Here is a 16,601-nt window from a genome sequence, read left to right as displayed (position 1 = left end):
CAATGATTGTGGACATTGTCTTATATTTGTCAGAAAATTGCAAATTGAATTATGCTGGGTTAATTATCTCTGTCTGTTTTTCTAAATGTATAGCTGTTTTTCATTACATAAATTTGGATTGTTGAGGATTTTCATGTAGTCTGGATGAATAAAAAAAGTGAAGCAGTTCAAGTCTTATATGTTAATTAGACTAAATGTTCTCATGGTAGAACCGTGAGGGACGTATTGTAGAGATCATACTAGAAGACAATTTTTGTGCCTCTTTATAACAGAGAACCCCCCTTTCTCTGGGACATGATTTTTTTTAAAAACTTCTTATGCCTATTTAAAGGCAATTTTTCCCATTTATAATATAAATACTGTGATTATCTCAAATAAATGCTTAAAATTGTTTATCTAAAGATTTTCTCACAACGTACCGTAATATACATGTATTTCTGATATTAAAGAAACCCTAACTTTTTTTGATCGAAAAAAGTACTCCCCCCCCTTCAGCATCCGGTGTTCACTTCCATGAGTAAACATACAGTTTGAACTGATCATGATAAGCCATCGAGTAAAACGACGTTTAAGTACGAGTACACACATTCGTTTTACGTTTAAAAGCTGCTTTCAAATGTATTGCTTAGTTGACTTAATTAATTATAATAAAAAAGTTTTACTTCGTTTCATACGGAAAAAAAGAAAAATACAAAGAAAATTAAACCCGCTTATGCGGGTTATTGCTATTTTTCTGGAATGCTATCCACATGAAACACAAAAGAAAGCCTTTTTGTTTTGTTTCCAAGAATCGGAAATTATGTTACAAAAATACCGTGTAAGGGGTTTAAATATATAAACCATTATGAAAATGCACAACTTTTCAAAACTTTCCTGAATATGATCGTATCTGTACTAGTCCGGATGATGTGGCGCACCCATTACAGAGGTCACATCAATTAAGTTCCCTGGGACGACTATAATGACAATTGTAATTACACATGTTCCATCTATTCAGCAGATAAACTATCCAATTTTTTTGTCATATCCTATCATTTGGACCTTTCTTTAAGAAGGCAATCAAAGAAATCAAAATCGATATAAATAGTTCAGAATTTACACATCAAAGACATAAAAAAATTACGTTATCAGAAAGAAGAAAAGTGCACAAGTTAATTTTGTTTTATAAGATGGTAAACCACATGGTACCTACTTACCTTGAAAATCTTTCAGAACCATGTATTCCACCTATAACCCCATATCCTTTAAGAAATCATGATGAATCTACTTACACTATCCCTCAAGCCAGAACAACATCTTATTTAAAAAGTTTCATACCATCTACAGTTAAGCTATGGAATGATCTTCCACTAGCTATTAGAAGTCTTCCAAAGTTGGCTTGCTTTTCAAATGCTATTAAGAAACATTTTTTTAAGACTCCAACAAAACTTTTTAATTTAGGGAATCGGAGGGAAAACATTATACATTGTCAACTAAGAAATAATGCTAGCAGTTTAAATGCTGACTTATTTTGTGATTTTATTCGAGAAAATTCTGTTTGTGATTATTGTGGTTTTCATACTGAAAATGCAAATCATTTTTTCTTTGAGTGCCCAAAATATAATGATGAAAGAAATTGTCTCTTTCATCAAATATCTATGTTAAATCTCCAAAAACCAATTACCTTAGATCTATTACTGTATGGAGATAATGATGTTTCATATGATGAAAATGTTAAATTGTTCAAGCTTGTACATGAATACATTAAAAAATCCAGAAGATTTGTGTAAAGAAAATAATGTAATTAACACATATACTGAAAATGTAAACAAAATTATGCATATACCTATATTTATATATATATGCTGTAACCTTATTGACAAAACTTGATAATTCTGTTCTACTTTTGTTATAACCGGTTTTGTCAATTTTATCTTTTTTTCCCTCTTTTTTTCTTTTGTTCACTTTGCTACACAAAAAAAATCATGTATTCTTAATTGTATCATTTAACTCCACAATTCTTGTATTTTATACATATGACTACCTTGTACCTAGTGGAGAAGGCTTAAATAGGCTTTGCCTGCTGCCCAATCCTATTATGTAAATATCATTTTGCATAATAAAATATGTTCAAATCAAATCATAAAAAAATTACCAAAAAATTCATTTTATAATAGCTTGTCGTAATTAGTCTGAATTATTTTTTGTTTCTTAGTGTTTCTTTCTATTTAGCACAGATGCACGTTCTCATTGCTGTATACGATTTGGTTTTTTTAAGGCTAGAAATTATGCAAATCTTCCTTGCCTAAACTGAAACGCTTAATAAAGGCAGTGCACTGTGATATTAAAAATGATATGAAATAGATATTGACGAAATAACTGTTTATTAAATTCACGCACGGAGAACGTTCAAAAGGCCTTGTTTATTGGGAAATAATGATTTTTGTACGCATTGATTTTCATCAATTGGAACCCCCCTTTTCGGAATTGCTGGATCCGCCTCTGTATGATTATAATTATATAATATTGAGCAATTTCCACATCAAAATAGCAATTTAACAGATCAAGTGCTTTTTTCAGTAAATGAATTTATTTAGTGTTCTAAAGTATTATATTCAACTAATTGTGGTTAGCATTACATTATGTTTTAATTACTGGTTGAGTATTTCATATTCCACATGACGTCCACCATTTGTTTTTATTTTCACATTAAATGAATAAAATACATTTTGTAGAAACTTTCAAATAATGGGATTGGATTTGAAGAATTAAAAAATAATGGGCTGTTGGACAGCATGCTCAACAAACTGAGTCTCTGAGTTGGCCGAGGCTAAATAAATAGGGAAAAAAAATACATCTTATCAAACTCATGTAAAAATAAATTCATTTTAAACTATTATGTCAATTAGTATTGCTTAACTTTCGATCATTTTAAAACAATTCATTATAAATGTAAATTTTGTTATTTTTTTTACCTCCATATTTGCTATACATTCTTAATTATATCTTTAATAGCTGTTGATTTATCATTGTCGATTGTCTATGAAAGAAGGAAAAAAGGATGCCGATGCTATATACGCATCAAATTTTAACCTTTTTACCATAATAAAAATCTCTCTCTCTCTCTCTCTCTCTCTCTCTCTCTCTCTCTCTCTCTCTCTCTCTCTCTCTCTCTCTCTTTGCAGTCATCGTTATCGGATAGGTTTTCTATTTAATCCATAAATGAACTAATATTGAACTAAATTAGTTTTAGACAAAAGGTAAATATTTGATCGGGTTCGAAATTCAGGGTTAAAAACCAACAGCGGAAGTTAATGGGGAGCTCGAAGTGAGAAGTGGGAGTTAACGAACATCTAAATGAAGTTATTGTTCGTGTAAATCAAACGAAGTAAGTTTGTAAAATGCTTTTGTTCGAATTCCAAAACTTACTTTTTAAATCGAAACAATTTCAAAAGGCATTGAAACTTCTGCGTGCACGAAGAAATCAAGGTGTTCACGAGTGCTGAAAAACTTTGACAATATATGACATCATAGTTTATGTGGACTACATGAAACCACGTTCTTCGTCCGGTTTCTAAAATAATAATGCTGGTTGTTACTTGTTAGAATTTAAAAGGATGCATAGTTTAAGGAATGCGTAGAAAACATTCCATGGGCTACTTGTAAATCTCAATCTATAGAAATGACATTTACCATTGCATCAATTGTCATGTATTCTTTCCTTTATGACGTTATGTAGTGTTTACCTGTACTTGACAGACAGAGATGGAGGGACTTCTTAATAAGTACACTAATGTGATGAAGGGCTGGCAGTATCGTTGGTTCGTGATGGATGCTGACTCAGGGATGCTCGAGTATTTTGAGGTCAGTCGTTATATCTTCACTATTGTCAAACAGCGATTCACTATCAAATATTTCCTAAAAATTAAACATGCCAAAAAAATTGTACGTTTTTCATAGTGTCTATCGATATCCATTAAAAAATTGAGGTTGAAGTTTGACCATAATATGCACCAAAAACTCCAATTTGTTGTAAAAGATCTAAAACAACAACAAGAAAAAACATGAAAATTTTGACAGTTATGACTTGTGGAGTTACTGAAGATCTATTTGAAGAGTTTTAACTATAGTCTGTCCCAAGATATTTTTGCCGCATATTTTCTTAAATTATTCAATATTTATAAATATCTCTTGGTTCAGACGATGTTCATTCAATAGTATGAAAAAATCCCAAGATTTCCCCTTTGAAACGCCCCCTCTAGCTCGTCGGGTATCAGTACACGGCTAAAAATAAAAAGTCTACGAGGTTTTTCCATTGCCAAGGAGATGAAGACGCCCGGATGATAACGTTGAAAATTGCGCGAGGGGTCCCGAGTATTTCCGAATGGAGAAAAGATGTCAACATTCCCCATTATAAATCTCCGTAGGAAATCTGTTTTTTTACGAGGGGAAAAATGATAATGTGTGAATGAAGTTATCTTGGGAATTTTCCCTTTCATCGATTTTAATTGCACTTCAGTCACAGGTATGTGTATTTTTATTAAAAATCGTTCAAATATGCAGCATAAATATCTTGGAACAGACTATAGTACCGATGCACTTAATTGTGCATGTGCTGTAAACAGCAGGGGTTTTGTTTCATGAAAGGAAATGTAGACATGATATGTCAACCTTAGATTTCCTGAAGAGCTATAAATAGTTCTGATTAGACGTGGAGTTTCTCAGTTGTTGTTATATGAATAAAGTTACATGTACGTTCGTAGTTCTGCAGTTGAGTAAAAGTTATATACCAGGTAACTCATGAAAGAATTTTGCATAAAGGAGCAAAATTTCAGTTTTCTTGTGTGATGAAAATTGAAAACAAGGGTTTGAATTACTAATATTGATATCTCCTACTTTTGCCCCTTTGATTTTTATCTATTCTTTCAACTGTAAAACGTGAGGAAAAGATCAATTAATCCTGTGTAAAGACTTTTTTATACCAGCATTGTGATTGTGTTCAATTAACCCTACCTATATTCCAACAGATAATACTGTAAGTGGTAACGTGTGTAGGGGAAATATTTGCGAATTTGACAATGGTTCCATTACCCAGCAAAGAGTTTAGGACACTGATGTAAAGCTCTGCACTCTGAGATAGTTTGTGATTTCTTTTAATTCCACAAGAATAGCACTGAGTGATAAGATTGTAACATGAAAATTTCAAGACTTTAATACTTGTAAGTAATTAAATCAACAGTGTTGCTTTATTTCCACTTACCAGGAGAGCTAAATAAGAGTAATTTGACCAGTATATATAATATATATATCATACAGGTTTATCTACTGAGTAGAAAGTTATATTTTTTACATCTTGTAAGTTGTATGGGTTAAGTGAACATGTATAAGTACGGCATTTTAATTTCCTTCTCACAACCTATGTAGGAAGAAATTATTATCTAAGTATATATTGATGGTAAGTGATAAATAATATTTACCACTTACCATCAATAAATAAGATAATAATTTTTTCCTACATAGATTGGGTGTAGGAAATTTATAATCTACTCTTTTCAGTGTGATTTAGTTGAATATTTTTTACATTTTCCATAATGCACTGTTAAATGTTTGTTGCTATGACCTGCAGATATACATGTACAATATGTAGGTTAACAAAATTGTATTACCAGAACATTAGGTCAAGCCAATACTTTAATGGACTGAACATGTACATTTAGTTGGTTTCGTGACTTATGTACTAGATATACTGTGATATAGAAGAAGTGTGCACCCTGCAGGATGTCACATGAGTCCAGAAACACACTCTGACCGTAGACAGTACCGGTTAGTGGTCAGTGAGGGGGGTCACATTAGGTCACCTCAAACAGGCACTACACTCCACACTGACTCATGGACTACAAAAGTACTTACACTAACTGTAGGAATCTCATTTCATCTACATCGATACTCATTAAATACAGAGGTTCTGTGCTAATGCATTACAAAGGATTGCTGTATTTTCATCAATTTGATCTACCGGTACTCAGCAGCTTATTAGATAATGATGTCAAAAGTAAAACTGTTTGCAACTTTTGAATACAAGTCTGATTTCATGACAAGTAAATAATGACTTTGAATATAAATAAATTCACCTGACATAGTTTTTACAATTCACCATGTTCACTGATCAGAAGTTTTTCCATTTGATGAATGGAGAGTCACACTTAATTACAAACACCTTTTATTAGGTTCTCCCACAAGGTGATTGATAGTAGATGTACTAGCTTTTAGTTAACACCTGACACCTTTAGGGTTTTTTTCTGGTTGTAGAAGGAGGAACACAAAAAGCAGAGACCCAGAGGATATGTCCATCTAGCGGTATGTATGAGTTTAGTTCCTATAGAAGGAATCAATTGATTAGCCATATATTTAAGCTATCAAACGAAAATAATTTACACCTTAGTGCGTATAGTGCAAGTCTCAGCATAAAGCTATCACTGAGTTTGCTTCATCTTGCACTAAATTCTAGTTTTGTACTACTTATAATGCCCTTACAATGAATCCTCTCCCAAACTAAGTAGTCCCTGTCAATAAATATGACTTTGAGGATTGAATTACAGGTATACGTGGTTTGATTACATTGGAACAAGTGTTGTGTTTATATATCTGTACAGTCTGTAATGTGTAAAACATTTGTAGTCAGTAAAATCCTTCCTTACGAATTAGAATTCATACTATGTCATTTGATAAGATGTCATAAATGAAAATACTGACTTTGCGTATTTATCTGATTTGTGTGTCAGTTTGAATGAGTGTGGTGATCCAGGCTGTTATTCCCTTTCGCCAGTGACATAGTATTTTTCAACTAGAACTAAATTGTTGTATTGTTGTAAACTTGTAACCCACCCGTTGTACTGATATAAACAATGACTGAACACACTGTCTATCATTGGTCAGTGATATGTCCTTGAAGATCCTTGTTTACAGTAGCTGAACAACAGAGCAATGGTTTATTGATAAAGTACAATCTGTATAACGACTTACAATGTATACTAAGTAAGAGGTCTAAAACAATCATTGTATGGTTTAAGATAAAGTATTTCTAAATAAATTAATGATATATAATACAGGTGTATTGTAGAAATATTTATGGATATTATTTCTATAATTTTAGAACTATGATACCTCTCAGAAAAGTTGAAATAAACTTTCATTTTTTGGAATTTTATTTTGAAAATCCCCAATATCAGTGGTGTTTGCTATGACAGATTTAAGGCGATTATTATAAAATGACTTTATAACATTAACAAGGATACACTAATGTTTGCACTCAGTGGTTTGGATGACAAATATTTGTGATTGTGAAGTTCCCAAGAAATTGTAAATATCTCTTGCTTTCAAATACATGAACATGTACTGTTAAAGGCAATAAGTCTGTATATTAACCTTAATCATTTGTTCCTACCCTGAGATGTCGATGTCCTAGTTTGTACAATGTGTAGTTCATGTGTTTCTCCTGTGACATGAACTGTAGTGGATTCTACTGTGACTTTTTACTCACTGTGACTTTGTACTAACTGAAGTGTTTCCTCTGTGACAGGGTGCAGTGATCTCCCCCTCAGATGAGGACTCCCAGACTTTCTCCGTCAGTGCTGCCAATGGAGAAATCTATCGGCTTAAAGGCAAGTTCTACGAGACATAGGTACCTAACGGAACCTTGTTCTGCATGCATGTCATTATTATAACTCATAAAATCAATCAATGATACAAATACAAATACAGGTACTGATATTATAACCAAATCCTGACTTTTCAGCTAGTAGTACTAAAGAAAGACAACTCTGGATAGATAAACTACGGACCACTGCAGAGTTTCACACAAATCACATGACCAGTGTAAGTATTGCACGTCTATAAAAAGAAATCACATGACTTTAATTGAAAAAATTAATTTAAGTTTCTGATTCAAGAAATAATCCGAAAAATGAATCCTATACACGTATATGTGTAGATTATAAACTTAATAATTTACATGAAGGTTGATTTGCATGTATGTATATACATGAAGATTGATTTGTACGTTTGGAATTTACATGAAAATTATATTGTATGTTTATATTTACCTGTGAATTAATGTTTGTATGTATGTAGGGCGGTCAACAGTCTGTCCGTCGTGAGTCAAGGTCATCCTCCTTGTTAAAGACATTGACAGACGTAGCACCGCCCAAGAAGAAGACAGAGGTGGTGCCCCACGAGGTCCCGGTGAAGTCCCACAAGGCCCCCGCTCCTCGCCCCCACACACTGGACCCGTTCAGGGAGGTCAAGGAGTATATCTCGGAGGCCAACGAGTACGCTGTCCATCTCGTGGACAAAATCGAGGTAAGTTTAAACATGTATGTCAATTGTAGTTAAGAGAAAATCTAAAGAAATATGCCATTCATCTCATAAATGAGATGGAAGAAGGTCTCAGAGATCATGCCGCCAATTTCAAAGACTTGATTGAGGTTAGTCTAAGAGTACCCTGTCCTTCTTGTAGACAAGATCACGGTTTGTCTCAACAATTATGCTTTACATCTCATATTCAAGATAGTGAGTCGAAATCAATCGCCACTCATATCAAATACAAGAAGAAATAAGTCTCAACGAGGTTGAAGTAAGTCTAATTATGGAAATTGAGACAAGACTCAAACGGTACACTGTTCAACTCATAGACTAAAAAGAAGTAAATCTCAATGAGAAAGCTGTTTATCTCATCGACAAATAAGTCTCAATAGTGCTCATTTTATTTTTTACCTCTCCTCAAAAACATAGAAAGATGTAAAGAGATATCTTCATTTGTTGTATATCACATAAATTAAATTGTATGTCTCATAAATACCTGTAGCATTAACTAATAAAAACAAACCTTTGATTTCTATGAATGTTACTTGCACTGTTACTTACAGTCAACACACATGAACTCATACAAGTTCTTTATTCCAGAGTTTACCTGTGTCGGCAGAACCTATTGGTGGACTGGACAAAGTAAGTAAATGTACATGTATGTCACTGTACTTGAATTTGTGATTTACAGAGGAGTAAAGTCAAGAGGAAAAATGTAACATTATTTCCATGACATATACCAAGGAGAGCTGTAGACATTATAGTCTATTTTGTACAGTATTCTGTGCTGTAAGTTAGTGCTGTACTCTGTGCCATATTTTGTGCTACATTTTGCAATCTGTGTTGCAGGACTTGCTGTTACTGAAGGCCACGTCGACTGCCACCCTCAGCAGCCTGGGTCAGTGTCTGAGGATGCTCCAGCACCAACAGGTAAGTCCTTAGTCGTCTCCTCTCCTTCACTTCCTGTCTGCTAGCCATCACATTGTCCTGTCTGCCTCTATCAGTGTTAGCTTGCCGAATACTACCTCTGACGCCATTTCTTTACAAATAACATTTGGCTGTGTTTTTTTAAATGTCACATTTTAAATCCAATGATGTTTAGCACATTTCTTTCACTCTGCTTATAATTATAGCAGGGTATAAAACAATTTCTGTCTACTGAACATGCGTAAAAAATGAACATAAGAAATCATAATTTCCTCACATATGTCCCCCACCCCCACCCCACACAGAAATGACTGCCCAACTGTTTTGTATGATTTTATTTCAGTTTGGATTTCTTTGTTAGAGTGTACATATCATTGTGGCTACATTTTTTAGGGTGGAGCGTCGTATGACTGGCATGAATCCCTCACAAGGTTAGTGTGTTGTGATATCTCTGTGTGTTCATTACTGACCAGTCACTGGTTATTGTTTGATGAGCAAACTGTCAGTGATCACTGACAAGTGTGTTATTTTCACAATTATAGTTTTAACAGTAATATTATAGCTACGTTAAGAATTTTTACTGCAACTGTTTGGCAATAGGTACTTACAGTTGTTTTTCATCAACAGTTACTGACAGTTGTAATTGACAAATATTGACGGCAGCTATGGACAATTACTGACAGCAGGTAAACAGAAATTATTGACAGCAGTTTGACATCAGTAATTAGACATCAGTAGTTACTTATATCAGTTTGATCACAGTTTGACATCAACAACAAATATGGATAAAATATTGACATATATAATGACTGACAGGAATACAACATTGATAACAATTACTACAGCTCTATAACCATTCAGTAATTGAAAGTAATATGATATGAATGAAAAAGTATGAAATAATGGGACACCAGAAATAATATCAATATTATTGGCATCAATAAGATAATAATATAACTGAAAATTTAGTGATTAAAGAATCTAGTACATGTTATTATTACAATGCATATACAAGTGTGACATCAACAGAAACTACATCATGACCTGATTGTCATTTAAATCACCATTCTGAAACTAGTGATGACAATTTGACATTAAGTATACTTTATCTGACATTGACTAGGAGCCTAGGAACAAATTGATTAACAACTCAGAATACTGAATTTAGTAGGCATTAAGTACACATGTGTGTTATTAGTATCAAATGACAACAAACTCTATTGTACCTGTAGTTGAATTTGTGTGCTACATTTTAGTACCTGTGTTTCTTCAATCTTTGTTTTAGTTTTACGTTTACATTGCTCCTTTCTTTTTTTTTCCAAGCCTTGTTTAGATTAAAAATATTTTGTGGCAACTTTTTGTTTATTTTGGTCCAAATCATAAATGTGACAGAAAAATGACCTGTCAACAACTAAACCCTGTCTAGACAGCATCATGGACATATATACATTGGTTACTTCATGCTTGTTTATAAATAATGCTGATTATCACTGCCTCAAAATTCTGTCAACCATTTCTCATCCATTTGGATCATAAATCTTAATCAAGTAATACTATTCTCTACATGGTTAATTGGTTCATTAAATTTTTTCACCTTGCTTTTTTTTAAATAATTTGCTCTTTCGCATTGGAGTTTTTACTGTAGTTTCAAAACTGATGGTAAAGGTAAAAAAGTTAATTTATATTGTTTGAATGATCAGAAGCTCAAAAAAGGCTAAGAAAATATTTTAGAGCAGTTTAGTGATTAATTGATTATTTTGTAATGGCAGATATTGTGCATCATGATTTGACCTTCATCTGTATTATATATTTGATTGACAGTCAAAGGCACGTCTCCATCGGCGGTAGCGTGGAGGACCGCCCCTCCCGGAACGGCAGCTTCTCCTCAGTCACCTCCGCCCCAGGACCGATCGTGTTCCCGGAGGAGAAACCAGAAGGTCAGGGCATGTCTCAAAACCTTATGGTTTTAAATTAATATATGGATGTCAATATACATGTAAATCACTTCAGGGCATGTCTCAAAACCTTAAGTGGATATCAATATACATGTATATGTCAATCATGTTGTTTTGTTTGAGAATTCTGTGATAATTCTTAATACATTTTATTTTGAATATCAGAAGTTATTTATGAGGTTTAATACAAAAAAATGTGATAATGTACTGTGTTTTGACTTCATGGATTGTAGGACCAATTAATCACACTGATGAGGAGGAGGATGAGAAAGGTTACACAGATGATGATCTGGAAGGGGTGGAGGAACACAAGACAATCATCCTACATCTTCTGTCACAGCTCAAACTGGGAATGGATCTCACTAAAGTACAAACTTCAATTAACATCATCTAACATCTCAGTAACAAATACATATCAGGCCAAAGCTAACACCTCATAAAAGTATGCATATAAAGTCACAGCATCCTACATCTTCTGTCACAACTCAAACTGGACATGGATCTCACTAAATTAGGAACATCAATATGATTCTTCAATCTGCCTCGCTTTGTTGAAGCACTTGCACAAGAGAGGAAGAAAAGATGGTTGCGTTTTGTATGGACAAATCTTCCTTAGCATCACATACATTTTTAACTTTTACAGTAGTATAATAAAACTAGTATGCAGGTTTCATTTTATTAAACTCAAAGATGACATGAGTTAAACATTTTTCTAACAAAGTTTTAATAAGTTATGTGTTAAGTATTTAAGGATGCTCAAAAATAGAAATGTCATTAACTTGCTGACATCTGGTTCATTGATACCTGGTATTTAGTTTGCTGATATCTGGTTTATAAATATCAAGTTCACTGATATCTGGATTTATTTTCAGGTGGTGCTTCCTACCTTTATTTTGGAGAGACGGTCCCTCCTGGAAATGTTTGCCGACTGTATGGCTCACCCCGACATGTTTCTGAAGTAAGTAAAGGAATCTATCCTGTATGAGTAAATCAGCAATGTTTAACTAAATCATGGAGTCCTTATAATGAAGTTCTGTAAAATGTATGAACAGTTTGTGCCTGTGAGTCAGTGACCGTGTGATTTTGTAGAATCCCTGATCTACCTGACCCTGAGTCCAGGATGCTGGCCGTGATCGAGTGGTACCTGACCTCATTCCATGCAGCCAGACAGGTAAAAAATCCGATATCTCTCTAAGATAAAGAGACTCTTTAGTATCTTAAGAATCTGTGGAAGATAGAGAGACTCCTTGATATCTCTAGAGTCTCGCTTATATATATAGAGAGCCTTCCTGATATATGTAATGAGACTTTCTAATATCTCTGAGGTAAGGAGCATCCCTGATAGCTCTGTGAAGAGTCTTTTGATATCTTTCTAATTTCATGCAGATGGAAAAGTGAAGAGGCACCTGATATCTTTGTAAATCAACAACTTATTCTGTAGAATTCTGATTTCATTAGCAATTGTTTTCCTTCTTTATGTTTATATATTTGTATTATTTCAATTTTATGCACAAGCTTACTGTAAAAAAGGTTATTTTTGTCCCGTGTTATTTTCACCCTTCTACACTTTCAAATTTTTGGGTGAGAACCTAGTAAGTTGCAAGAACTTGTGTTCGAACCCTTTGTATATTATATATACAATAAAATATGTTCAAACCACACTTTCAAATGTTTTCGTCCCATCCTGAATGCACCTAGACACTGTTGTACTAAAGGGGAGGTAACATGGGTAATTTGAATTCACTCAGTCTTAAGTTCACCCACTGACAACTAAGACGAAAGGGACGAAAATAAAATGGGGGCAAATATTTCCCTGTATACAGTATTTTATAGGCCGCCTGTGTGCAGCATATTGTACACACTTCATTACCGTACGGGTGTTCTTGAAGTTCATTTTTCTTCTCCTGACATTGCAGGGATCTGTTGCCAAAAAGCCCTACAACCCAATCATTGGCGAGACATTCCACTGCTCCTGGAAAGTTCCCAAAAAGTCAAAGAACACTTCCACTAACAACAGTAACGTCGACAGCGCAGAGAACGACGTCAGCCCGCAGCAGCAGTCGGGGGGCACAGACGGGGAAACCAAGCTCTTCTTCTGTGCAGAGCAGGTGTCTCACCACCCCCCTAGTAAGTCCCTACAGAACTGTCTGTTTGGCTTTTTTAGTGTGACACAAAATTTGCTAAAATTGGGTAAATATGTATCCATTTTTATTTGTGCCAGTTATTTTTTGTAATTTTAAAAGTTTCTAATAACAAATAATACTGAGTATAAATTCTGAAATGCAAAGTGAAAGTGATTGCAAAAAAACCCAAAAAATATCACTGCAATAATAGCCAGATAAAAGGTATCTCATTGTCCATACATCAGTAAATCTTTGCACAAAATTTATTTACCAATGATATTCAAGTACCTATACATGTAGACCATGTACTCTGTACTGTAATTTCTCAATCTTATTTCAGTTTCAGCGTTTTACTTTGAGTGCCCGGAGAAACAGATGAGTATGAATGCCTCGATCTACACCAAGTCCAGGTTCTACGGCATGTCAATAGGAGTCAACCTGATAGGGAAAGGTAATCAGGGTTCAAGGCTGTTTTACTTAATCTCATTAAATATCATTACAGAATTTTGAATTGTAAAGTTTGTGTCTTATATCGACTACTGAATCTTCTTTTAATATATAAAATACTGTATATATATTGCAACTATAGGAGTATTGCAATTCATTAGGATGATGAAAGCTTGTCACTATATGAGAAATTCATTCATTATGGTGACTAACATTATTGCTGTTGTTTTAGTGTGCCTGCGATTGTTGGAGCACGGAGAGGAGTATGTGTTTGGACTGCCCAGCGCCTACGCCCGCTCAATACTGACTGTGCCCTGGGCAGAAATGGGGGACAAGATCTCCATTACATGTGCCAAAACTGGTTACTCCGCGGCCATCACCTTCCACACCAAGGTCAGTGAAGGTCGATGCTGTGTCAATGAATGTTTGTATGTTAGTGAACAACAGTTAACAGGCCAAGGCTGTTTGCATTAGATGTGCCTTTTTTGTTTATTCCAAGTCGATCATCAGATTTTTAATACTCTTCAGTCAATATTTGCAGCCATTTTATGGGGGAAAACTTCACCGAGTGTCAGCGGAGGTGAAGAGGGAGGGGTCGGGGGAGGTGATCTGTCGTGTCCAGGGCGAGTGGAACAGCCTGCTGGAGTTTACCTATGCAGATGTAAGTCAACATATAAATAGTTTACCTATGTAGGTATACTTGGAAGTTAACAAATAGATAGTACATCAAGGCAAATGTACATGGTAAGTCAATAAATAGCTAGAGAGTTTACATATGCAGATGTAAGTTACCTTATAAATAGTTTATCTATAAAGATATACTCGAAGTTAACAAATTCAGAGTTTATCAAAGCAAATGTACTGGGTAAGTCAGTAAATGAAGAGTTTACCAAAGTAGATATACTTGTAAGTTGACAGAGATTTTACCAAGGCTAGTTTAAGGTAATAAACAGAAATTTTTAAAAAGACAGAATGAAGTCGAGAAAATACCTATGCCGTAAGTCAATAGATTGTTTTTAAATCAGATCCAAGTCAAGAAATCAACAAGTTTACCCTGGTAGATATAAGTTACCCATAATTAGAAAAATAAGGATAGGTAATATTGCTAAACAAATAAAACAAAGGGTTGTTTATCTGGGCAGATTAAGTCAAGTAATACAGAGTTTATTTTTGACATCAGGGAACGAAGAAAGTGATCGATGTAAAGGACATTCCGATTGGAAAGAAGCGGGTCAGACCGGTCAAGCTTCAGGGCGACTTTGAATCACGGCGACTGTGGCAGCACGTCACAAATGCACTCAAAGTGGGTGATATCAACACGGCCTCGGAGCACAAAAGAGTGGTCAGTGATCTATATATATTATATACAAGTATTAATTGCAAAATTGTTAATTGGGTGTCAATTTTATTCTCTTATTATTGAAGATACAAGTTATGTACATGCAAGCATCTAGTACTTGTGTGATATTTACACTAAAAGTTAACTTTATGGTAGTTATATTAATATATTGTTTATCATTTTGATATTACTTTAAATTAACAAATGTATAGATATAGGGATTAGGTAATTTATTGGAAAGTGTAATCACATGTACATGTATTATCCATTGCTAGCTTGAGGAGAGACAGAGAGAGGGAGAGAGACATCGTAAGGAATCAGGAACACCGTTCCCTAGCAAGGTAAACTCAGGGTCTGGTTAGTTAATAAATTACAAGGTGTGGGGGGGGGGGGGGGGGGGGTTGGAAGGAGGGGGTCATGACAAACTTTTTACCATTGATGATAGAATTGGGTACTCAAGATAAGAATATTTAAATGTATTGTATTTCTGCTTTAGTGAGAGTACACTTAACTGTTGCTACTCAGGATAAGAAATAATATATTTACATGTACTGTAATGTATTTCTGTTTTAGTCAGAGTATACTGAATTGTTGCCTCTTTATTTTCAGTTCTTCCACAAAGAAGATGAAGGATGGAGTTATAACAACCTACTAAAGAAGGGGGATACAAAGGGGACACTTTAGATCAACTCCAGGTGGGGATAGAAATAGTGAACCCTTGCACAATAGAGGAAAACATATAAAGGAGAAACTCTGAGGCACACTGGAGGAGGGGGAGGGACAGTAGCAAGCCTGGGAGGAGGAACTTCTGGCCTGTGATATTTAAGTGCTATAAACACTTTGTGATATTCTGTATTCAGGAAGCATTCTTTCATTCTCATCATCAAGCAATACACATTGTGATGTGTTCTGAACAAGGCATTTTATTTTTGATTATTTACACTGTATGCTTTGCAGGATTTAGAGGAAATAAAAATCCAAGAAGGAAATGAAAGAGGTTTTTTGTACTTTTAATATCAGGAAGCTTTTAAAAGAGGTCAAGAGCGAGGAACCAGAGGGTTATCAAATGACTTTAATTGCTATCTGAAGGGGGGGGGCACTAATTGGGTATTTTTAACCGGGTTTTCCAACGAAAAAATCCGGTTATTAAAATGGTTAAAATAGTGGGCGGGCGGGCGGCTGCCAAAAGGGTACCCTCATTGTACGGATAACTCATCCTACAGTTTTCAAGATAGGAAGTTGTTCTCTTGAAGATCAATTTGCACATATATCAGAGGTGTGCATATTGCTAGGATTTTGATTTCTGATAATTTGCGGGGAAAAAATACCAGCTTTTGAACTTAGTCATTTTTTGGCAAAATATTGCATATAGGGTACTCCATTTCACTGGATATGGTAGGTAGTGTTTATCAATTCAGGGTTGACATGGATTGTGGATATAGTTTACATAAAAGAAAATGAGGTTTGCTG

At 34.5% G+C, this 16,601-nt stretch overlaps 1 protein-coding gene across 1 annotated transcript; it reads left to right on the top strand.

Moving 5' to 3' along the window:
- The first annotated feature begins 3,229 nt into the window (after nucleotides 1-3,229).
- Nucleotides 3,230-16,125, top strand: LOC105326429 (oxysterol-binding protein-related protein 11). The gene is made up of 20 exons (XM_011426471.4): nucleotides 3,230-3,367; nucleotides 3,739-3,843; nucleotides 6,289-6,336; nucleotides 7,559-7,640; nucleotides 7,775-7,854; nucleotides 8,110-8,337; nucleotides 8,941-8,982; nucleotides 9,190-9,270; nucleotides 9,661-9,698; nucleotides 11,089-11,204; nucleotides 11,456-11,589; nucleotides 12,095-12,180; nucleotides 12,312-12,393; nucleotides 13,139-13,349; nucleotides 13,686-13,796; nucleotides 14,025-14,185; nucleotides 14,334-14,453; nucleotides 14,973-15,134; nucleotides 15,407-15,472; nucleotides 15,741-16,125. The coding sequence occupies exons 2-20, from the start codon at nucleotides 3,745-3,747 to the stop codon at nucleotides 15,813-15,815; spliced, it is 2,022 nt and encodes a 673-aa protein (XP_011424773.3). The 5' UTR covers nucleotides 3,230-3,367; nucleotides 3,739-3,744; the 3' UTR covers nucleotides 15,816-16,125.
- The last annotated feature ends 476 nt before the right edge of the window (nucleotides 16,126-16,601 follow it).

This window comes from Magallana gigas, chromosome 5 (genome assembly GCF_963853765.1).
Source record: "Magallana gigas chromosome 5, xbMagGiga1.1, whole genome shotgun sequence".
Taxonomy (NCBI): domain Eukaryota; kingdom Metazoa; phylum Mollusca; class Bivalvia; order Ostreida; family Ostreidae; genus Magallana; species Magallana gigas.
The sequence above is the reverse complement of the archived record's forward strand: the minus strand, read 5'-3'. Positions and strand labels throughout refer to the sequence as shown.